The 24,946-nt window shown below is 44.3% G+C and overlaps 1 protein-coding gene across 9 annotated transcripts in view; it reads right to left on the bottom strand.

Annotated features, from left to right (window-relative positions):
* Positions 1-24,946, bottom strand: part of ccdc136b (coiled-coil domain containing 136b) — a 126,400-nt gene that overhangs the window by 44,752 nt on the left and 56,702 nt on the right. For 5 of the 9 annotated variants that reach the window (XM_073066706.1, XM_073066704.1, XM_073066705.1 and 2 more), the window contains exons 2-7: positions 23,699-23,743; positions 16,997-17,059; positions 14,259-14,354; positions 10,436-10,712; positions 9,791-9,850; positions 4,061-4,120 (exon numbers count right to left, since the gene is read on the bottom strand). In XM_073066706.1, coding sequence (XP_072922807.1) covers positions 4,061-4,120; positions 9,791-9,850; positions 10,436-10,712; positions 14,259-14,354; positions 16,997-17,059; positions 23,699-23,743 — 601 coding nt within the window. The remainder of the gene's footprint in view (positions 1-4,060; positions 4,121-9,790; positions 9,851-10,435; positions 10,713-14,258; positions 14,355-16,996; positions 17,060-23,698; positions 23,744-24,946) is intronic. The other 4 variants (XM_073066703.1, XM_073066701.1, XM_073066700.1 and 1 more) reach the window with 1 other exon arrangement.

The following is a 24,946-nucleotide window of genomic DNA, read 5'->3' as shown; positions in this document are numbered from 1 at the left end:
TGGATTGACATTTGCAATTTTCCAATCCTCCAGACATATCTGGCATCAAGGCTCTATACTCAGCCAGCTCCAAAGGAGGGCCACATTGTTTGCATGTCTCACTTCTAAATCAGATGCATGATTCCAAACTCCATCGTAATACAAGATCACTAAGTGAACAAAGAAAACATTTCACAAGTGATTTGAAAGACTCCTTGAAATAAAGTAGCATCCCCATGGACTTATGGGAATCCTTAACCCACAGCCAATCAAAAGGGACAAGGGGTACTTGGGAAGACTCTAAGAATCTTCAGAACTCTGTGTCTGAATTGCATGGATGCAAAAGAATGGAAGGAACAAGCCACCTCTCATGTTATTCCATGCACTTTGAATCCTGTAAAGCCCTTTCTACCCACCTGTGAGTGAATCTGTGGATCTCACATAGACCTTAACAACCATCTCAAAAACTACAGATCTGGAATGATGGAAAGTACTGCCTAATCCCACTGGACTGCTAAAGGAGGAGATATTCCCTGGGTAATGTCAGCTGCTAATCTTTTTCTTCTACTCTCCCTCTTCATGCCCTTTGAATCTCATAGCAGCTGCTTGTATCTGAAAAGTGTGATCATCATCAACCTTTGCCAGTGACAATGTTCTTCCCTTGTGCAATTTGTTGCCCAGTTTTTAGCATGATACATTGGCATATGATCCTCACTCTGGATTCCACGCTGCGGGACTGTGAGGCTATCATACCAGTCTGGTTTCAAAAGACCGTATAGCGGAGGATCCAATGTTCCATGGATATGTACCTACACAGGTTCATCATCACAAGGCATACCATTGAAATTTGTGCTTCAGGGGTGTGGTTTGTCTTTTGACTATTCTATATGTAAAGAAAATCATATGTGCGATAGAGAAATGTATAGAACACGTGGTACTAGAAAAATAGAGAGCTGGGAGCATACAGTTCCTTGGTGGTGCTATTTGAAGCCAGTGTGTGCAATGTTGATCCTATTCCACATCCTTCAAAGATGAGACATGACATACGAATATAATTTAATGACCCCTGCAATGGCGTGATCCACACTAGGTTACTGCCTGGCACTGTAGCAGCTGTACTTCCAACATGCAGCAAATGTGACAGTGAGGTTTGATATATAATATCCTGCTCAAATAATTTGCTTTCAGTTTAGAAACCTTGTAACAATCACTTAAGTGAGGTCAGGTTGCTCTGGTGGTCAGTGTGACTGGCACAGTGGAGAATTTCATGATGTATGGCGGAGGATGTGGCATAGGCCATGGTAGACAGTGTGGGGGTGAACTTCAGAAAAAATGTGTGACACAAAGTGAAAATACTTTTCCATTCTTTGCTTGAGAAGGCAATGTGAATTCCATAATCTGGCACTGGCTTTTGGGCCTGAGGGTCAAATAGCACCTCACTTCTATCACAACAGCACAGAGGGGAACCTAGAGTAAGGATGTGCTAAATGTGAGGATACCAAGATCAGAGCCATGACTGAACGAGGGTGAAATGGACTCACGATCAAAAAATGTGACAGTCACCCATTTGAGACAGTAGCAGTTGCAGTGAGATTTGAAGGGGAGAAGGCAGGAGTGCAGAAAAGGGATGAGCTGCTGACATCAGCCAGGGAATGTCTCCTTCTTCCCAAGAAGCCCTGTGGGGTTGCTCTTCCACTCCAGTCTATGAGTCTTGAGGTAGCAGGTGAGACCTATATGGGATCCACAGACTCTCCAAAGATAGACTTCTGGATGTAAGCAAAATTGATCAATCTAAACGTAGGAGGCATGGTTAAGAGGTTTACCATTGATACCAAAATTGTCATTGTGATAGATAGTTGGGAAGAAAATTCTTGCCTAAAAAAAGGTATTACCACTGTGATTAGGAAGTCACATAAATGGCAAACAGAACTCATTCAGAGAAGTGTGAGATCATGCATCAGTACAAGGCAAAAGAGTACATGACTAATGGTGAGATACATTTAAGTGCAGAGGAACAGGGATCTCAGTGTGTACCTCTTCAAAGGCAACAGTATGGCTAGAAAAGATAGTGAAGAAGGCTTGTGGGTATGTTTTTTTAATGCTTGAGAGAATAATAAGCAAGGTGGTCACGATATTACAGGAAGAATGTGGTTGCACAAGAGAGATTTTAGAGGAAATTCTATTTCTAGGGCTCAACAACATTTGTAATCAGAAAAGACTATATAGGCTGGGTGTGTTTCCTTTGGAATAAGGACAATGATGAGGGGATTTAATTGAGTTTGAGTTGTATAAAATTATGTGAGGTCGAGACAGGGTACACAGATAGAACCTATTTCCATCATCAAAGTAATCAGAAACTGAGATCAGGAAACTCTCTCCACACTGAAGTCCTGGATGAGTACTGTAACTGACAGCGCCACTGGGAAGTTTGATTACCCCAAGTCGATTTTTTTGGCCTCCTGCCATGCTGTTATTTTTTAAAATGAATCTTGCTTTCGAAACAATACAACTCATCATTTAACAAATGGCTGAATGTTTACAATCTCACACATACCAAGACCACCAACACTCTTCAGTTCATGAGCCTTGCATTCTGTCCGTGCTGCCTCTCTGATGGATGCAGTGTTCCCGACAATGCAGCTGTCTTTTAGTTCTGTGCCCTGATGGTTCACTACTTCCCCTCACACACTGCAGTGTAGGACACTGTCAGTGCAACATAGAACACAGAACACATAACAGTATAGCACAGTACAGGCCCTTCAGCCCACGATGCTGTGCCGACCTTTTAACCTACTCAAAGATCAATCTATCCCTTCCCTCCCACACAGCCCTCCATGCTTCTTTCATTCACATACCTAAGAGTCTGCAGAGGACTTTTATTCTGTGTCTGTCCTTTCTGCGGTATACAATTCATCGGTTCCTTTTTGACCCAGTTTAAATAAAGCATTAGATTTTTTTTGGGTCCTTCAATTGTTTAAATGGATCAAATTTCAGCCAATATAACAGCGGGTTAGAGAGGGAGTATTTCGTTCATCTGCCCTTTCTGTTCAAAGATTGATTTCCTGCAGCTTTCTGGATTTATATTCACTCTGAATTAGAATTCCAGTGGGTTTATGCTCGTGAGTGCCATGGCGCCACCTGGTGGAACACTGATGAAGTTCAGTGATATTTTGCCAACCCAGGACTGATAGCAGTACAGATGGTAATGATAAGATTCTTCACCTCCAATATGTCTATAAACTTCTTTCATAAGTATTGCACTGCCACACGGAGGTCACTGCACCTTTCATTGGGAATTGACACAGACTGCCAGCTCATTGTTACAATCATGAACCACTAACCCCTATTCCATTCTCACTCCATGACTGTGTAGTAATTAGAAGATAATTCTCTTCTCCATACTCACTCCATTTCTCGCTATTCCTCTGCTTGAACAGTCGCCTAAGTTTCATTTCCAAACTGCAAAGATATCTGCACCCTGTACCTATGCAGGGAATCCATCATTCGTGGTCCAACGATGGAGTAGATAAAATTCCTACGTCTTACCCTTGGGACACACCTTTCCAATGCTGATGATCCCTGGAATTTAACTTCCATGCCAGAGAAATCAGTACTCTAATGCTGAAAACCTCCACCGTCTCCTCTGTCATTCTGAAGTGTATCTCTATATTGTTCTCTGGAGATTCTGCATGTCCAGTGTTTAAGAGTGAAGAATATCTGCAGAATCTCCAAGAAACTTTGGAGTTCTATTCCAGAAATCAGTCAGGTGAATCTCTCTGCTCCCAAATATGTTAAAACATTTCCACAATAAGAAAGTAAAAATGCACATATGACTATTAGCTAAAGGCAGATTCAGGGATCACATGCCAGGAACAGACTCTACCCATTCAAATTAAATTTGCAGTCACAATTATTATATATGTATGAAGGTCCTTGTCCTATTGATCAACCTGACCCAGGGACTGGGGTAATCCTCTTCCTCCTTTATACAACCTCTAAGACATCACAACACAAGCGAGAATATTGTTAATGAGTATTCTAACCCGTGACACGGGAGTGCAGTAACTAAAAAGAGACTCACCGCTCATATCACGGACAATTGCTTGCTGACGCAGAACCTTCACTTCTGGGGGACCTCTCTCTAAAACATATTAAAATTAAATACGTATTACTCTGGTTGTTCAGGATGAAAACAAAGGTAACTCATTTCCACAATTTAAGATGGATTCTGTTTAAGATGGAGGTGATCCAGAATCTCCAGGGAACAACATAGAGAGTCAATGCCTTTGAGGGAAGCAGGAGATCTTAGTCAGCACCTCCAGGAAAAGAGTGGAAAGGAAGCATTTTCAGAGAAGGGAGAAGAATCAGTACCTTCAGGGGAAGGGGGAAGTGTCAGTACCTTCAGGGGAAGGGGGAGTGTCAGTACCTTCAGGGGAAGGGGGAGTGTCAGTACCTTCAGGGGAAGGGGGAAGTGTCAATAGCTTCAGGGGAAGGGGGAAGTGTCAGTACCTTCAGGGGAAGGGGGAGTGTCAGTACCTTCAGGGGAAGGGGGAAGTGTCAATAGCTTCAGGGGAAGGGGGAAGTGTCAGTACCTTCAGGGGAAGGGGGAGTGTCAGTACCATTAGGGGAAGGGGGAAGTGTCAGTAGCTTCAGGGGAAGGGGGAAGTGTCAGTACCTTTGGGGGAAGGGGGAGTGTCAGTAGCTTCAGGGAAATAGGGAAGTGTCATTACCTTTGGGGGAAGGGGGAAGTGTCAGTAGCTTCAGGGGAAGGGGGAGTGTCAGTACCTTCAGGGGAAGGGGAAAGTGTCAGTACCATCAGGGGAAGGGGGAAGTGTCAGTACCTTCAGGGGAAGGGGGAAGTGTCAATAGCTTCAGGGGAAGGGGGAAGTGTCAGTACCTTCAGGGGAAGGGGGAGTGTCAGTACCTTCAGGGGAAGGGGGAAGTGTCAATAGCTTCAGGGGAAGGGGGAAGTGTCAGTACCTTCAGGGGAAGGGGGAGTGTCAGTACCTTCAGGGGAAGGGGGAAGTGTCAATAGCTTCAGGGGAAGGGGGAAGTGTCAGTACCTTCAGGGGAAGGGGGGAGTGTCAGTACCTTCAGGGGAAGGGGGAAGTGTCAATAGCTTCAGGGGAAGGGGGAAGTGTCAGTACCTTCAGGGGAAGGGGGGAGTGTCAGTAAGTTCAGGGGAAGAGGGAAGTGTCAGTACCATCAGGGGAAGGGGGAAGTGTCAGTAGCTTCAGGGGAAGGGGGAAGTGTCAGTACCTTTGGGGGAAGGGGGAGTGTCAGTAGCTTCAGGGAAATAGGGAAGTGTCATTACCTTTGGGGGAAGGGGGAAGTGTCAGTACCATCAGGGGAAGGGGGAAGTGTCAGTAGCTTCAGGGGAAGGGGGAAGTGTCAGTACCTTTGGGGGAAGGGGGAGTGTCAGTAGCTTCAGGGAAATAGGGAAGTGTCATTACCTTTGGGGGAAGGGGGAAGTGTCAGTAGATTCAGGGGAAGGGGGAGTGTCAGTACCTTCAGGGGAAGGGGAAAGTGTCAGTACCATCAGGGGAAGGGGGAAGTGTCAGTACCATCAGGGGAAGCGGGAAGTGTCAGTAGCTTCAGGGAAAGGGGGAAGTGTCATTACCTTTGGGGGAAGGGGGAAGTGTCAGTAGCTTCAGGGGAAGGGGGAGTGTCAGTACCTTCAGGGGAAGGGGAAAGTGTCAGTACCATCAGGGGAAGGGGGAAGTGTCAGTACCTTCGGGGGAAGGGGGAAGTGTCAGTAGCTTCAGGGGAAGGGGAAAGTGTCAGTACCATCAGGGGAAGGGGGAAGTGTCAGTACCTTCAGGGGAAGGGGGAAGTGTCAGTACCATCAGGGGAAGGTGGAAATGCCAGTAGCTTGAGGGGAAGGGGGAAGTGTCATTACCTACAGGGGAAGGGGGAAGTGTCAGTACCTTCAGGGGAAGGGGGAAGTGTCAGTAGCTTCAGGGGAAGGGGAAAGTGTCAGTACCATCAGGGGAAGGGGGAAGTGTCAGTACCATCAGGGGAAGGTGGAAATGCCAGTAGCTTGAGGGGAAGGGGGAAGTGTCATTACCTACAGGGGAAGGGGGAAGTGTCAGTACCTTCAGGGGAAGGGGGAAGTGTCAGTACCATCAGGGGAAGGGGGAAATGCCAGTAGCTTGAGGGGAAGGGGGAAGTGTCATTACCTACAGGGGAAGGGGGAAGTGTCAGTACCTTCAGGGGAAGGGGGAAGTGTCAGTAGCTTCAGGGGAAGGGGAAAGTGTCAGTACCATCAGGGGAAGGGGGAAGTGTCAGTACCTTCAGGGGAAGGGGGAAGTGTCAATAGCTTCAGGGGAAGGGGGAAGTGTCAGTACCATCAGGGGAAGGGGGAAATGCCAGTAGCTTGAGGGGAAGGGGGAAGTGTCAGTACCTTCAGGGGAAGGGGTAAGTGTCAGTAGCTTCAGGGGAAGGGGGAGTGTCAGTACCTTCAGGGGAAGGGGGAAGTGTCAGTAGCTTCAGGGGAAGGGGAAAGTGTCAGTACCATCAGGGGAAGGGGTAAGTGTCAGTAGCTTCAGGGGAAGGGGGAGTGTCAGTACCTTCAGGGGAAGGGGGAAGTGTCAGTAGCTTCAGGGGAAGGGGAAAGTGTCAGTACCTTCAGGGGAAGGGGGAAGTGTCAGTACCATCAGGGGAAGGGGGAAGTGTCAGTAGCTTCAGGGGAAGGGGGAAGTGTCAGTACCTTCAGGGGAAGGGGGAAGTGTCAGTAGCTTCAGGGGAAGGGGAAAGTGTCAGTACCATCAGGGGAAGGGGGAAGTGTCAGTACCTTCAGGGGAAGGGGAAAGTGTCAGTACCTTCAGGGGAAGGGGGAAGTGTCAGTACCATCAGGGGAAGGGGGAAGAGTCAGTAGCTTCAGGGGAAGGGGGAGTGTCAATACCTTCAGGGGAAGGGGGAAGTGTCAGTACCATCAGGGGAAGGGGGAAGTGTCAGCACCATCAGGGGAAGGGGAAGTGTCAGTACCTTCAGGGGAAGGGGGAAGTGTCAGTACCTTCAGAGGAAGGGGGAAGTGTCAGTAGCTTCAGGGGAAGGGGGAAGTGTCAGTACCTTCAGAGGAAGGGGGAAGTGTCAGTAGCTTCAGGGGAAGGGGGAAGTGTCAGTACCTTCAGAGGAAGGGGGAAGTGTCAGTAGCTTGAGGGGAAGGGGGAAGTGTCAGTAGCTTCAGGGGATGGGGGGAGTGTCAGTAGCTTCAGAGGAAGGGGGAAGTGTCAGTACCTTCAGAGGAAGGGGGAAGTGTCAGTAGCTTGAGGGGAAGGGGGAAGTGTCAGTAGCTTCAGGGGATGGGGGGAGTGTCAGTAACTTCAGGGGAAGAGGGAAGGGGGTAGTGTCAGTAGCTTCAGGGGAAGGGGAAAGTGTCAGTACCATCAGGGGAAGGGGGAAGTGTCAGTAGCTTCAGGGGAAGGGGGAAGTGTCAGTACCATCAGGGGAAGGGGGAAGTGTCAGTAGCTTCAGGGGAAGGGGGAAGTGTCAGTACCATCAGGGGAAGGGGTAAGTGTCAGTACCTTCAGGGGAAGGGGAAAGTGTCAGTAGCTTCAGGGGAAGGGGAAAGTGTCAGTACCATCAGGGGAAGGGGGAAGTGTCAGTACCTTCAGGGGAAGGGGGAAGTGTCAGTACCATCAGGGGAAGGTGGAAATGCCAGTAGCTTGAGGGGAAGGGGGAAGTGTCATTACCTACAGGGGAAGGGGGAAGTGTCAGTACCTTCAGGGGAAGGGGGAAGTGTCAGTAGCTTCAGGGGAAGGGGAAAGTGTCAGTACCATCAGGGGAAGGGGGAAGTGTCAGTACCATCAGGGGAAGGTGGAAATGCCAGTAGCTTGAGGGGAAGGGGGAAGTGTCATTACCTACAGGGGAAGGGGGAAGTGTCAGTACCTTCAGGGGAAGGGGGAAGTGTCAGTACCATCAGGGGAAGGGGGAAATGCCAGTAGCTTGAGGGGAAGGGGGAAGTGTCATTACCTACAGGGGAAGGGGGAAGTGTCAGTACCTTCAGGGGAAGGGGGAAGTGTCAGTAGCTTCAGGGGAAGGGGAAAGTGTCAGTACCATCAGGGGAAGGGGGAAGTGTCAGTACCATCAGGGGAAGGGGGAAGTGTCAATAGCTTCAGGGGAAGGGGGAAGTGTCAGTACCTTCAGGGGAAGGGGGAAGTGTCAGTACCTTCAGGGGAAGGGGGAAGTGTCAATAGCTTCAGGGGAAGGGGGAAGTGTCAGTACCATCAGGGGAAGGGGGAAATGCCAGTAGCTTGAGGGGAAGGGGGAAGTGTCAGTACCTTCAGGGGAAGGGGTAAGTGTCAGTAGCTTCAGGGAAAGGGGTAAGTGTCAGTAGCTTCAGGGGAAGGGGGAGTGTCAGTACCTTCAGGGGAAGGGGGAAGTGTCAGTAGCTTCAGGGGAAGGGGAAAGTGTCAGTACCATCAGGGGAAGGGGTAAGTGTCAGTAGCTTCAGGGGAAGGGGGAGTGTCAGTACCTTCAGGGGAAGGGGGAAGTGTCAGTAGCTTCAGGGGAAGGGGAAAGTGTCAGTACCTTCAGGGGAAGGGGGAAGTGTCAGTACCATCAGGGGAAGGGGGAAGTGTCAGTAGCTTCAGGGGAAGGGGGAAGTGTCAGTACCTTCAGGGGAAGGGGGAAGTGTCAGTAGCTTCAGGGGAAGGGGAAAGTGTCAGTACCATCAGGGGAATGGGGAAGTGTCAGTACCTTCAGGGGAAGGGGAAAGTGTCAGTACCTTCAGGGGAAGGGGGAAGTGTCAGTACCATCAGGGGAAGGGGGAAGAGTCAGTAGCTTCAGGGGAAGGGGGAGTGTCAATACCTTCAGGGGAAGGGGGAAGTGTCAGTACCATCAGGGGAAGGGGGAAGTGTCAGCACCATCAGGGGAAGGGGAAGTGTCAGTACCTTCAGGGGAAGGGGGAAGTGTCAGTACCTTCAGAGGAAGGGGGAAGTGTCAGTAGCTTCAGGGGAAGGGGGAAGTGTCAGTACCTTCAGAGGAAGGGGGAAGTGTCAGTAGCTTCAGGGGAAGGGGGAAGTGTCAGTACCTTCAGAGGAAGGGGGAAGTGTCAGTAGCTTGAGGGGAAGGGGGAAGTGTCAGTAGCTTCAGGGGATGGGGGGAGTGTCAGTAGCTTCAGAGGAAGGGGGAAGTGTCAGTACCTTCAGAGGAAGGGGGAAGTGTCAGTAGCTTGAGGGGAAGGGGGAAGTGTCAGTAGCTTCAGGGGATGGGGGGAGTGTCAGTAACTTCAGGGGAAGAGGGAAGGGGGTAGTGTCAGTAGCTTCAGGGGAAGGGGAAAGTGTCAGTACCATCAGGGGAAGGGGGAAGTGTCAGTAGCTTCAGGGGAAGGGGGAAGTGTCAGTACCATCAGGGGAAGGGGGAAGTGTCAGTAGCTTCAGGGGAAGGGGGAAGTGTCAGTACCATCAGGGGAAGGGGTAAGTGTCAGTACCTTCAGGGGAAGGGGAAAGTGTCAGTAGCTTCAGAGGAAGGGGGAAGTGTCAGTAGCTTCAGGGGAAGGGGGAAGTGTCAGTACCATCAGGGGAAGGGGGAGTGTCAGTAGCTTCAGGGGAAGGGGGAAGTGTCAGTACCATCAGGGGAAGGGGGAAGTGTCAGTAGCTTCAGGGGAAGGGGGAGTGTCAGTACCTTCTCGGGAGAAGAGAGAGTCAGCATATCAGTAAGGGAGGACAGTCTGCACTTTCAGTGGGTCTTTGTATTTGAGAGTTAGTACTTTCAGGGGAGAATGGGGTGAATAAGGAGTGGAAAGCACAATTGCAGTAACAATAAGATCTTCATCGCAGGGCAATATTGTGCTGACAAGGACAGTTACCACTCATGTCTCTGATCATGGCTTGTTTACGGAGAATCTTCGATTCCTGAAGTCTTTTTTCTGCAACAGTGAAATATGAAAAAGTCTAAACTTATAATGATCATCAAACAGACATTTCAGTGATATACTTAAATAAGAAATGTTGCATGCAAGAGAGAAAAATAGCCTTCATCAAGCCCCACAACTGCCAACTCCATCCCCACCCTCCCAATGCTGCAGCCCAAATTCCAACCCTCTAGGACCTACATCCACACCCCATCCCCACCCATAACACCACCTCCATCCCAGCACCCCATCATCAACACCATTCGCTGAGATGCCACACTAGACTGCATCTCACCCTTAATCCCAGATATACCCCATCCTCACTTTGACTTATCTCATCCCATCTGGACCTCACCTGCTTTTCCCAGCCCTATCTGTGTGTTCCCAAGGTCCAGGCCCTACTCCCATGGCCCCTAATACCCAAATCCCCGCCCATCATGGCTTCTTCCCCAAAGTCCAAGACTCAATCGTCAGGCCCTAAACCCAACCTACAAGTTCCAAGACACTCTTTCCCCAGTTCCCAGACACCTAAATTTACAGCCACCCAAGGCCCCGGAAGTCCTATCCTCAGTTGCCGAACCATGCAGCTCCAGCACTTACCTTTCCGTAGAGTTGGTCTTCGACGTTTCTTACTCAACCCATCCTCCATGTCATTGTCAGGTGAAGCTAGTTCTTTCCCTTCCAGAAACTCCCCACCATCTTTCTTCTCTCCCTCAGCGTTTCCTGTATTCACCTCCATAAGCTTCTCCTGGTCGTTTGCACTCATCAGCTCCTGTACCTTGGCTTCCATGGCTGTGTGTTTGATTCTGATTTCCAAGTCTGATCGATATGATTTCCTCCTCTTCACTGTCAGATTAGCACATTCAGCCTGAGTGTCCTGGAGAGGAACGTACCCACTGGTAAATTCATCAGCTTCATACTCAGGAGAAGAAGCATCCCCTGCTTCACAGACAATGACCACAGCATCACAGCTAGACAGAATCAGTGTAAAGCAAAGTGCCATTTACTTCTTTCCCAACCGCCTTGTCATATACCCTCTCACAGATCAAGCCACACTTATTTAATTCCCCAAGGGAATGCAGTGTTTAACAAGATATTTAAAAGGAAACTTCAGGAGTTGTAAAGGAGATGATTTGTTCATTGCTCACAGAAAGAAAGGGATGTAGGATGATAGCCAAGGTGTACAAGACATTTGGTAGAAGTGGACAGTTTCCGCCTTGATATAGGCAATGTTAATCAAACCACTTTAATAAACAACACACACACAATGCATGCCGACTGTCTGTACTAAAATGAATGTAGCTAACTGTACCTGTATCAAGATTTATCACGCCAATGGTACTCGTACCAAGTCAAATCAGACTCGTTATATATAATAGACATTTCTGACCGAAACCTGACCTGCTAAATTCCTTCAGCATTTTGTGTGTGTTACTTTGGATTTCCAGCATTTGCAGATTTTCTCATGTTTGTCACCTTAATTAGTGAAGTTTTGGTCAGAAACATCTGTTACCTATATATAATATGAGTCTGATTTGACTTGGTACGAGTACCGTCAGTCTGATGAATCTTGATACAGATACAATCAGCTACATTCATTTTAGTAGACAGTCGGCTTGATAATACATGCTGATATACGAACCGCTAATAAGATGCAACTTGGTACAAGTACCACAGATACAGCTTGGTACAATTAATCAGATTCCAGTGAGCAGTTTAAGGTATTGACAGTCAGATATCCTCAAGTGCAAGCAGTAAGCATAGACCTGTACAGGCACGGAACTCCTTTACTGTATGTAGCCATTGTCATCCAGTTAAACATCAGCCAACAGTCCATTATTCAGACATTGTCAGGGCCCCTTGATACAAGGATCACCTAGATACATCTTGTTATTTGTGGCAGTTAATTGCAGAGTGTCAATCTGATATACCTTAATATCTGATATGCCATAGTCAGAGGCGTACATCTTGGTAAAAACATTCAGCTGGGGATTTGTGAGTCAGACACACACTGGGGCATGTACTGTCAGTTAAATATACCCGAGTTCCATCCAGAAATATCCAGTCTGTGGGTGTGGACTCTGCTGGGATACACACTGTGGGGTGATCTTCTGAAGTGTTACAATCTGCGGGTGATTTCTCTACTGGCAAATGATCTGGGAGCGCTGCCTTTACAGGAATAGTTTATGCATGATATTCTTGCTGGGTCTGAATTCTGGATGCCCTCTCTACTGTGATGGGTGGTGTCCATGCTGTGATATAATTTGTGCCTATTTTCTCCACTGAGGTATGACCTGTGGTGGTTATATCACTGGGTCTCTGGGAGGGGCTCTGGGTGTTGTCTCACTGGGGGTATGATGCCTTTGTTGGGCTAAGGTCTGTACGTTCTTTTGCTGCTAGGATATGGGCACAGTACCTGTCTCTTTGTGGAGTACAGTCTATGCATGCTGTCCGTTCTACACTATGGTGTACGAGTGTGCCTCCTCAGGAGTTTGGTCAATGCCTTCTGCCTCTGTTTGGATATAGTGTGTGGGGACTCACACTGTAACATGAAAGGAACAGTGAGACAGGCAGTGTGAATACAATGCCTTGCTCTCTCTCCGTCAAGGATTTGTGATCAGAACCCAGCAGTAACCCCCACCCTCAACACAATACAAATCAGTGCAGCTCAATACTACTGTGAAAAGATCCACTGACCTGTCAGGAAGCAACAGATCTAGACATGACTCTAAGTTATACAGGTACCTAACATAGCTATCAGGATGCATTCGCAGGATGGAGAGCGCTGATGGAACCAGCACAGAAGTGGTGGTTATAAATATCAAGTAGAAATGTGTGTTATTGACGGTGATGCTGTGCCAGGAAGCTGGCGCTTCCCCAGCAATGAATCATCTAGAGCCCAGTCTGGAGCACCGTCTGTGGGTGCTGTCATTGCTACAGTATGGTCTGTTGGTGATGGCTCTGACGCACTAAGCCCTGTTGGTGCTATCTCTGCTGGGATAGAGTCTGTAGATGTTGTTTCTGTTGAGGCACAGTCTCTGCTCGTGTCTGATGTATGGGTGCTATCGCTCTTTGGGGTTGGCCTATGGGTATTGTTTGGTCTAAGGTGCCTCCTCTTCTGGTATCTTATGATCAACAAGTGCCACCTCTGCTGGATGACAACAGTCTGTGGGTGCTGCATCTGCTGGGCCACTTCCTAGCCACCTGGGAATGAGGAGGGCCGTCAGTGGCTTAGGTGTCCTTTGCTTGTATATTGGGATACTGGAATGGAGACTGCTGCACAGAAATGTACCCTGCAACAAGTTTATAAGCCTGTATATGGATCTTCCAGTGGCTTGACACTTCTGTGAGCTGCAGCCACTTTTTGCACATCTGAAGGAGCTGCTCCTTGCCTTCTGGTTGCATTTTAGCCCCACTCTCTCCATATTTGGGCATCCGGTATGGAGATGGCATGGAAAGAGGAGGATATCTGAGTAAACTTGCCCCTGGGGTTGACCAAGTTAGCTACCCTTGGGTCCTGGAGAGAGACGGACAAGGACTCCATCTGGACGTACTGTCTGGTAATCTTCTGGGTGCATACCTGTGCTTGGGTGTTCACAGATACCTTGGAGGTGTTCTGTGACTGTTGGGCACCACAGGGGGAAAATGGCATCCCAGATGAGGATGGGAATATTTTAGTTCATGTCGGTCATTGTTGTCTTTTGTGCTTTTGCTGTAGTTTGCAATAACATAGAAGTTTGAATAAACATATTTTTATATAAAGAATAAGACTCTAAGGGTGCTGACAGTACCAGATAAAAGCAAAGGCAGTGTTGTGAGGAAGACACTGCTGAACACACACGAATATGAGTTACATGGGTATCTCACTTAGCACTCAAGAACAAGAGCACTAATGGAACCAGCACTGAAAAGATTCATTATAGTAAAGTAGGAGTTGCTTGTCATTGATTTTGCTACCATAGAGAAAGTGCAGCTAAACAAAGAGGAGGAGGATTCAACTTCCATTATGTTCAATGGCAAGTGATGAGACTGGGCGGTCTGTCAACACAAGAACTGGCCATTGCCAGTCCCAGCAATGGGGCAAGTTAGGGAGTAACAGCAAGCCCCACATCTGCACTGCTCACCCTTTCCCACATTACAGCAATCCTGGTAAGAATCTTTCTCCCCTTACCATAGACAATTCATTCACATCAGCATCCTGGCACGGCTTCAGGAAGGGCAAGCAATCGCACTGAGTTTCCAGCATAGAGCTTCGATGGAGTTTATTAAGAGTACAGATAGGTAAGAGTACATGCCCATGAATGTTTGAACAGAGGGTCTCAGGGCACCATAATGAATCAGTGGTTTGTGGAATATTGCTCGTTGAGGAGCAAGGATAAACCGGCCTAAGAGGACTATACTATGGGAAGGGAGAGGATTGTACCTGCCAGACATTGTCAGAGAGGAGCTGTGTGTTGGTTAGTAAATACTGCAGCGTCTCCAACTTCTGTTCCAGGAGCTGCTCACGCTGCAAAGCCTCCTACAATAAAAAAAACAAATCACACAAATTTAGCTGCTGCGACGTATTGAACAAATGGTAAAAGTCATTAGCCAATCGTAACCCTAGCCATGCACTATCATCTTCATAGACTTATGACAACCTTAACAACATGATCTTTATCGTAGGAACTTTGGTACGCAGGGAACATCCACTCACTATGAGAAATCCACCATAGCATCCTTGCTGCCATACAGAAAACACACTTACTGCCCTAAATAAAACACTTCAGAATCTAATAAAGTACTGTGTGTTGCCTGTCCTGGGGCAGGTAGCAAACAAGCAACATATTATGTTCGCCACTGGACCCAGGGTAACCTTAGCAATGACTGTCATAGGGCATAGCAATCTCTGCCATGCACACTGACTATCATTGGGTACAACATATCTAGCAATACATACTGGGTGTCATAGTGTATGGAAACTCCAACAATGCAGATTGGTTTTCACAGGATTAGGTACCATAGCATTGCTTAAAGGCTATGATTGGCACTGGTAACCTTGGAAATATACACTGGATATCACAGGGCATGGCACTCCTAGAATGCCATGCCGAATATAATTGGTTTTGGTCATTTCAGCAATGTTTGTTAGATGTAAGATTATATGTTAAGATTACCACATTGCTAAAACATTATAAAATATATTAAATTCAGAAACACACACTGACTGTCTCAGACCCCATGCAGATGAGATATTTGGGTTGTTGAAAGAATTACAGGAAGAGATTGCAGGGGCCCTAACATAATCTTCCAGTAGTGCCCAGTCATTGGAACATTAAATATAATGCAATCTTGTTCAAAAAATGGAATGGGAACCACTGATCAGTCAGTTTAAACTTGGAAGTTGGGAGAATTTTAGTAACTATAATCAGAGACAAAATTATTCAGACAGGTGAGGGTTGTTTGGAGGAAGCAGCATCAATTTGTTAAGCTTTTCAGGGTTAGTTAACTTTATTGAGCTTTTTGAAGAAGTACTCAGAGGACTGAAAGAAGGAAGTGCAATTGGATGTGATATATATGGTTTTGATGAGGTGCCACATGATACCCTTGTTATGAAAACTGAAGGTCATGGAATAAAAGGGGCTGTAGCAACTTGGTAGAATGTAACAGGGAACAAAGAGCAAATTGTACACCAAAATATTTTTTTAACTAGAGGGAATAATGCAGTAGAGTTCCCTAGGGGGTCGGTGCTAAGATCACCGCTTTTTAAATACAGTATGCATTAATGATTTCAACAGATTTTCAAAATGTACAGATGGCACAACACTTGAAGGTATAGTGAACTGTAAGGAAGATAGTAATCGACATCAAGGAGATACAGAATGGTGGAAAGCTCAGATAAATAACAGAAGACACTTAATATGAAGAAATGATAAGTGCTACATTTGATTGTAAAAAATGAGAAGAGGTAATGTAAGCCAGGTGGTGTAACTCTAGAAGGAGTGCAAGAACGGAGGGAGCACTGAATACATATTTCTTTGAAAGTGGTTGGCCAAGTTGAGAAAAATATTAAAAAACATCAAATGTAACCCTGGGTTTTATAAACAGAAACACAGAGCAGAAGAACAAGGAGGTCATCATGAAGCCTCATATAATACATTGTACTGCATCAGCTACATTTGATGTTTCCCATATGGGACAAAGAGGATTTACCACAATTATTCCAGGATGACAGTCTTCAACATGCAAATTAGTTCATTACTGAGGTACAGTGGAAAACCTTGTCTAGCATACTGTCCATACAGATTAATTCATTACAATGGTAGATAGACTAAAGAACCTCAAGTTATTTCCTTGGGACAGAGGAGGTCGTGAGGAGATCTACTAATGGTATTTAAAATAATGATGGGTACAGATATGAATGATAAAAAGAAACTGGTGTTATTGACAGAGAGCAGAAGAATTAGGGGGTGGTTAAGGAGTGAAATGCATCACTGAGGGTTACTAGTAGGGACAGCCTCATTCAACTGTAATATTTTAAAAAACTAACTTATCCAAAAGGAATTAATTTGCAGAGCTCTGGGGAAAAGACAGGGGATTGGGGCAGGCTGGATTGCTTCTGCATAGAACTACTACTAACTACATGGGCCAAATAGCCTCCTTTCATGCTGAAACTATTCCGTGCTTCATGATTCTAAGAATACGACACAGCAGGTATGACAGGAGGTCATTTCAAGTTGCCTCAACTGAAGAAATAATGGAAAACAACAGGAGGCCACATAATAATAAATTCCTTCAGATGAGAAGTAGCATCACAAGTAGTAGCTGTTGAAGGTGGTACTGATATGTGGGAGTGATGCCTCATCTGACACACACAGAAGTATCTATGGAAGGAAAACCAGCTCTTCCTTTCAATGATACTTGATTCAGTGTTCCAGCAGTTGCCCTGATGGAAAGAAGAGTCCAGCTTGAAGAGATAAAGAAATGAAGAGATCATGTGCTCCATGATGGCAAAAAATATCAGTCAGAGATAATCCTCAACCCATCATCATCCTGCTCAAGTGCCAAGTGCTACTAATATTCATCAACAAAGACAACCTTGTGATGAAATAAAACTATGGTCTAACAATGGAACAGAAATCCCGAAGTGGAACGAACACTTGAGATGAATGTATGGCTCACCTTAAGATATTCCGCTAGTTGGTTCAGTTCCCGTGAGAATGGATTCATACAGTCAATCGAGTGCTAAGAAGAGAGAAGGGGAATCAATAGAATGTATAACCCATACATGGAAGCACACTAGAGATAGGAATTGGTGACTTAATGAGAATTATTGGCAGAAACCAATGGCTAAGTGAGTATCACAGATATGACTCAATAACTGGAATGAGATACAGGCAAGAATTAACCTCAGTAATGCTACAGATAAGAAATGGCGTCTGCAAGTGAATTACAAAGGCTCTGTGTTAATATAGTTGTAGCAAATGAGAGGACTTACATACCATCTGACAGGATGAAGGATTGAACTTGCAACAAAGAGAAAAGGAGAATTCCTTTTGCAGTCAATGTGTTACAGGAAATAGTTATGGAGAAATTGAGTTTCAAAGGGAACATGAATAAATACTTGAAAATGAGGCATCTGCAGGGCTATAAGGTACGATCGGGGGAATGGGAATGTTATACTTTCAGAAGACTGGTACAGGCACGATGAGCCAAATATCTTCAATCTGTGCTCTGTCATTTTAAGATTTAATTCTTTGTTGTGATACTTTATTGTACTGTTTATCAATTGTCTGCCATGATTATAAACCAATAGAGACTAACTATAGACAAATAATTCATAGCAGTGAAATCCTCTGTGATACTCAAGCATGTGAGATGAGTTATAAAAGCAGATTTTTCTCACTCAGTCTTTCCACTAGTGAACTATTCATCCTTTATAACTCTGACCAAGGCTCGATCACTAAATATATTCAGAGGGAAGATAAAGTGATGAACATAGAAAATCACTTGGCCAGTCAGGCAGCATCTTTTGAAAACGAAACAGACTTTAATATTTTAGGTTGAATACCCTTCATCAGAGATGGAGATGTTTGGATATAAGGGAATCAAGGCAAATGGACTTCTAAAACAAACTGTTAGAGGCATTGCTGTTGGATACGGAGCTCCATGATTGAAATCCTGAAACAATGAAGGAACAGAGATAACATTTCCAAGTTGGATGGCAAGTGGCTTGGAATGGAATTAATGGGTGACGGTTTTCCAATGCACTTGCTGCCTTTGGCTATTTGATGGGAGGCTGAGATTTTGGAATATGCTGTCAGAATATGATACGGATATGATAGGATCTTTTAAGAGACTCCTGGACAGGTACATGGAGCTCAGAAAGATAGAGGGCAATGGGTAACCCTAGGTAATTTCTAAGGTAAGGACATGTTTAGCACAGCTTTGTGGGCCGAAGGGCCTGTATTGTGCTGTAGGTTTTCTATGTTTCTATACTGGGGGAACACAGCAGGTAAGGCAGCATCTATGGAAAAGAGTACAGTCGATGTTTTGGCCAAGGCCAAATGTGGCATCAAAGAGCACTGGTAAATTCAGTAGATATTAAGGAGAAAATGTTTTAATGGTGAGAATCATACCCTGTACAAAGAAGGAGTCTGCACCATAGAGAGACACAGTAGGAAAAGGCACTTCAACCTATTCAATACATGCTGATAATCAACCTCCCAATTACATTAACCCTGTATTAACTCTATTTTTTTAGTTTCCCAGTTGTTGGAGATCAAGCATCCCAGCACTAAGAATCAGTTCCTGAGAATAGTGTTCTGAGTCCAATGATCTTCAGCTGCTAATTTATCAACGATCTTCCTTCCTTCATTCAGATAGGAGTGGAGGGCTCATTGTTTGTTGTACTATATAGTTAGTGTCTGCTCCCCAATCCAGGCAACATCCTTGTAAATCTCCTCTGCACCCTTTCCATGGTTTCCACACCCTTCTTATAGTGAGGCGACCAGAACCGAGCACAGTAATGCTTGGTCCCACCCTATTTGGATGCCAGAAGCCATCATTTTATCCTGGAATTCATCTTAACAATTCATGTTTGGAACAATTTTATTATGAGTCTTAAAATCAAGCAATTCTTGCAAAAAAAAAATCTGAGCAGTGAGGAGGTTGTTGATAAATACCACCACCAGTAACGCCTTGTTTTGATCATTCTGTCTATTCACTTAATGCATTGTATACTCTAAAATTTGACGCCTGCATTTACAATGGCACTGACCTTTTGTCACTGTGAGACATGGATGTGTGGCTAGCAATCCTGTAATCTAAATTATAGGATCGATAGCCACAGGATTAGTTACAGACAAATACGGGAAATAATTGCCGACGAAACCAGTATCTTCACACTTGTCCACTTTCCCTTCTTTCTGTGGTCTGCCATTCTCCCAAATTCCTAACCTATTTCATAAACTTTGAGTAGTAGCCTTCTAACTTCAATTTAAATCAAATGCCTTCCAAGTAACATCCATAGAAATTTCCCATTAACTAACATATATACAGCTTCAAAAACTACAATTGAGGTTGTTAGGCAATACCTCTGCCTTACAAATCCATGGCGCCTTTTTGATCAGGTGAAAATTTTTCAACGTGTTTAGACACCTAATTTTAAAATGTAGACTCCAGGAAGTTTCTGTCTATAACGTACAAGCAGATTATAATTCACACTTTTAAAACAGTGCAAAATTTGAAACTAAAGGAATGGTTTCTCAATTAAGAATATTTAGGTAGAATTTAAAGGTAGAATTTATAACGTTCCCTGTTCTTAAAAATTCAGTTGCATTACTTTAATCATCAGCATTATTTGAATTATATTAATGTTGTTGTTGCCCAATCTCTAATTCAATGTTAGTATCCTTGGGAAGGCCAGCATGCTTTTACTCTTTCTCTAATGTAAAACAGAGAAGCAGAGTAGTTCATTCACTAGGTTCTTCTAATTTGCAATCCTACTTCTTAGTTTCGAACAGTCTATCTTCCTGATGGTTATTTTTATGTAAGAAAAATCTTTTATTTTGATACACATTGCAAACTCCTTTTCATTCTTCCCCTATTTGTGACTTGTACAACCTGTTTTGTCATCTTTTGTTATTCTTTGCATCCCTTCCAATCACCTTCATCTGTGCTAGTTGTGGTGAGATATAGAGTTATAGTCACAGAAAAGTACAGTACTGTTCTGTACAGAAATAGGCCCTTCAGCCTATCTAGTCTGTGTCGAACCATTTAAACTGCCTTCTCTCATCGATCTGCACCAGGACCATAGCTGCCCTCACCCCGACCATCCACATACCTATCGAAACTTCTCTTAAACATTGAATCCAAGCTTGCCTGCATCACTTGTGCTGGCAGCTCGTTCCACACTCTCACCACCCTCTGAGTGAAGACGTTTTCCCTCATGTTTCCCTTAAACTTTTCACTTTTCACCTTTCACCCTTAACTCATGACCTCCAGTGTAGTCCCACCCAACCTCAGTGGAAAAAGCCTGCTTGCACTTACCCTATTTATACCCCCCATAATTTTGTATACCTCTATCAAAACTCCTCTCAATCTTCTATGTATCAAGGAATAAAATCCAATCTTTCCTTATAACTCAGGTCCTCCAGACCCGGCAACATCCTTGTAAATTTTCAGATATATTTTCAGTTGTACACTTTTACACTGGTTTATATTATGTCATCCATGACTTGTTAGGCAAGAAGAGCTGATGTCCATTACGTTCTTTTCCTGTAACTCACTTCATCAATCTTTGGTTGTTTTACCTATTAACAGATTTTTTGGATTTACCATGGACAGTTTATTTCTCATAAAAATCAATACAAGTCTTTAAATCTACAATCTTAATAGTAATTCTGTATTTTGCCACTTTGTACACTAAATTGAAATGTCATCCGATTATGATCTTATTTGCCACCCCCATCTTCTTATTCAGGCTTCTTCCCCCTTCCTTTGAAGGGTCTTGGCCTGCAATGTTGACAGTATTCCCCTCCATAATTGCAGCCCGACTTACCGTGCTCCTCCAGCACTTATTGGGTTGCTCAATATTTCCAGCATCTGCTGAAGTTCTTGTATATATTATGATCTTTATTAGATAGACATTCATATTCTGTTTAGTTGCTACATAAGTCTGGTTTGTTACTAAATCTACCATGATCTACTCTTGTTTAACAACATAGTACTGTAAACAGCTATCCTCAAAACACAGTCAAAAAGATCACCTGAGCTCAATCTATTTAAAAGTTAAAATCTTCTGTTAAATCCCATCTTCAGCTGGGCACCAGTGGAAAAGACAAACTGAACCTCAGAGATTAATGTATGCTCAGCAACAGTACAAAAGTATGTGTGAAAATGAGGTACCATTGTTCATACAATATTGAGAGGAACGACTAATTCATCTGCTCGATGTAACAAGATTTCCCCATAGCATTCATTCACATTACACTTTTCCTCCAAATAACGAATTACTGCACACATCCTTGGATCCACATAAACCTTGGCACAATTTCCAAGTGTGATGCTGGGTTGTTATATTTCCTGCTCTAGTTCTCCAGCACTGGATTAAATTTCCATAAATTAATCTAGCTCCACACATTTGCATAAAGTAATCTAACTCCATATATAGGGAATGATCCATTATCCCTTAGCATCTCAAAGGATAACTTTTTATCCCATTTTTGTTTATCAGATTTTCGTTAGCAGTGCTCTGAGTTCAAACAGCATGCTCCTGTGTTATTGTTCAGTTTAATTCACATGACCAGACATTCCCTTCATTCTCAACATTGTATCTGCTCAGGCTAGGGAATGATAAGCAAAATACGCACCTCCACAAAAGGCACACCAGGATAAATAATACCGGAAAAGCAATTGAGTGCACAATAACACACAACAAACCCCTGTACCCATCCAGAAATGTCTCATAAAACCCCGAAAAACTCCATTCCACTGACTGATCAAACACAACTCCCTTGATCTGCCAAAACCCACACCCCCAACATGGTGAGCTACACTTTCAAACTAACAACTATGAAAAACATCTCAAATTCCACCTAGAATCAAAAAGAGCACTTCAAATTACACCTGGTTGGTCTGCTAAACATTACATTTTACAATTTTAGGAACCTGCTACAACCTCCGGCCCTCTCAGTTTTGTTCCCCTCTTCTACCTGTCTTCCTCTACCCCTAATTTTCTCTCCCCTTATCTGTCTCTACCTATTACCCACAAGCTGACAACCAACATTCATCCTACTCCAAGAATGATACCAAAAATGTTCCCACAGTCTCCTATCACCCAATTTCATTCTCCTCCCCCAAATGGTTCCATTTGCCCATCACCTACACACTTAACCTGCAGGGTCTCCAGTCCCCTTCCTCAATTTGTTCCAACTAACTACATTTCTCCACTTTATCTGGTTCAACTTAACCCTCTTACTACTTATCAGGGTCCAACATCTAAACCTATTGTGTCTCTGTTTATCATCTTCCAGCCTCCACCCACCTCCAACCCCCATCTCACCCACCAAATCCAGCTCCATCTGCCTTTTTTTCTCTTTCTTATCTGCTTCTACCTATCACCTACCAGCTGTCATCTCCTAATTCCACCCCTTCACCTCCACCACCTGGCTCCAAGTGCCCAACACCCCCTGTTCACTTTTTTCATCTTTCACCTGACAGCCTGTGCCTCACACTCCTCTCTCTAAACTCTCTACCCTGATGCAGGCTCTTGACCCCCAAAAATCAACTATCCGTTAACCACTATGGCTCCTCCAACAGTTGGCTTTTTACTCAGAATCAGCATCCTTATGTGATTTCATCAGATGAGATTTCATAGTGATACTTTACAGCTGAAAAATCCCAAATAAGATTAACTCAAATAAATGCTGAGGCAGAAAAGACAAGTTTGGGTAGGTCAACCAGAGCTCGAATGAAGAAATAGACTTGGAAAAGGTTTAAGAGTTAAGTACCAATGTCGAAAAATCCATAATTTTGATGGGTGAAGAGAGCATGCAATTTTGAAAAAAAAGATATCAAAAGAAGTAATACAGTAAGGAACTGGAAGAGCTCAGCAAGTCAGGCAGCATCCATGGAGGAAAAGAACAGTCAATGTTTCAGGTCAAGGCTGTTCATCAGGACAAGAAAGAAAGAGGGGAGATAACCAGTATAAAGATGAAGGGGCAAGGACTGGAGTAAAGGCTGGCAGATGATAGGCAGATCCAGGTAAGGAGCTTGATAGGCAGGGGAGGAAGGGAGAAGAATGGGATGATGTAAGAAGCTGGAAGGTGATAGGTGGAAATGACAAAGGGCAAAACAGATAGAATCTGATAAGAGAGGGCAATGGACCATGGAATAAATGGAAGGAGGTGGGGAAGGAAACTAATGGAAGGGTAAAGGGTAGATGAAGAGAATGGGGGAGGAGAAAGAGAAAGAAATGGAGGCCAGTGGGATCAGGCAAAAAATGAAAGGACAGAGGACAATGGTGTACAGGAAGTTAAAGAAATCATGCCGTCAAAAGAAGTGTTGGTTTGAGATCTATAAATATGATTGAAGAACACCGTGGACCAAGTATAATGGATGAAATAAGGGATGTTTAATGTTAGCACAGTGAACAAAAAGTGAATAAGTTACTGGACAAGAATCCAATGACCTGGGCCATTGGTCCAGAGATACGAGTTCAAATCACATTATGCTAATTAGGACATTTAAATTCAAATAATTAAATAAATTTAGAATTTAAAAAGTGCTTGGTTTGGCACTGTGACCATGAATTTACTGAATTATCCCAAAAACCAACTTGTTCAACATGTCCTTTGGGGGGAGCAAATCCACCATCCTTACCTGGTTGGCCTTTTCATGAATCCAGACCCACCACGTGCCCACGTCCTGTGAATGAATGAATGAAGAAAGAAAAAATATAATGTCGCAGGAGATCAAAGTTGATGGGTGAACAGGACAACTGGTTGAGTTTAGTACAAGTTGTATATTTTGGATGAAAGATCAAAAAGGGAAGAAGTGAGGTAGTTAAGTGTGAGGATGGAATAAGTATGCATAGAATCATAGGAATAGACAAAGGCCATTGGTTTCCTTCAGCCATTTCTGACAGTCAATTAAATTATATTAATCTATGCCCTAATTCCAACTACCTAATTGGCTCTTTGTCATCTACCTCAGAGATAAAATTATGCATCAGTTTCTGCAACTGGTGAATTGTGGAAAGGTTATTAATTAGTGGAAATATGGTAAACATAGTAGCTACCTCAGGAATAGAATTTGAGGCTTGGAATTCAACAGGAACATAATACCAAATTAGGGAATGCTTGGTCATAAATTGGTACGGTTAAAGAAAAGAGAATGCATTCTGCACCACCAGTTATAGACGGTAAGGATTGAGCAGTGAGTTAGAGAAAGGACAGAGTAAAAGAGGTTAAAGGTGTTAGAGAAATAAACTGTGTGGTAGTCACAGAATCCTACAGCAAAGAAGGGCATCATTCCACAATTGAGCTATTCAATTATTCCTGATCTCCCACTATACTTCTATAACCCCCGTGAAATAAATTGTTGATCCTGCTTTCACCATCCTTTCGCATGGAGCCTTCTAGATCATAAAAATTTGTTAACTATAACAATCTCTGTTTTCACCAATCTTTATTAATCTGCTTACAAATCTTCTAGGCTCCCCAACAGTTTCTTACTTACTTGATCAAAAATTTTCAATATTTTCTGCATCTCAATTAAGATTTCCAACCTTTTCTCTGAAGAAAACAACCTCCATAATTTTGCATATAAGTGATGGAAAATGGTTGATAGAGGGACAGTGATTTGAAGGAGATAGGTGGGACAATTTAGGCATGGACTAGCAACAAAGGTTTGCAGACAAGTGAGAAATTATATGAACTGGGGGTGCATTGATGGCAATGGTTTAGGTGGGAGAAACAAATTAGATGATTTAAAGTGGACTGGTCATAATGGGTTGAACAAGGAGAGGTTAAAAAGTTCCAGATTTGACTGGTGGGAGTGATTTAAGTGGGTGAATGGGGAAATAAATATTGATGTGATTTAGCAGGGGAAGGGAAGCTGAGTGAAGTA

Source organism: Hemitrygon akajei, chromosome 14 (assembly GCF_048418815.1).
Source record: "Hemitrygon akajei chromosome 14, sHemAka1.3, whole genome shotgun sequence".
NCBI lineage: Eukaryota > Metazoa > Chordata > Chondrichthyes > Myliobatiformes > Dasyatidae > Hemitrygon > Hemitrygon akajei.
This window is presented reverse-complemented; position numbering and strand designations above follow the sequence as displayed.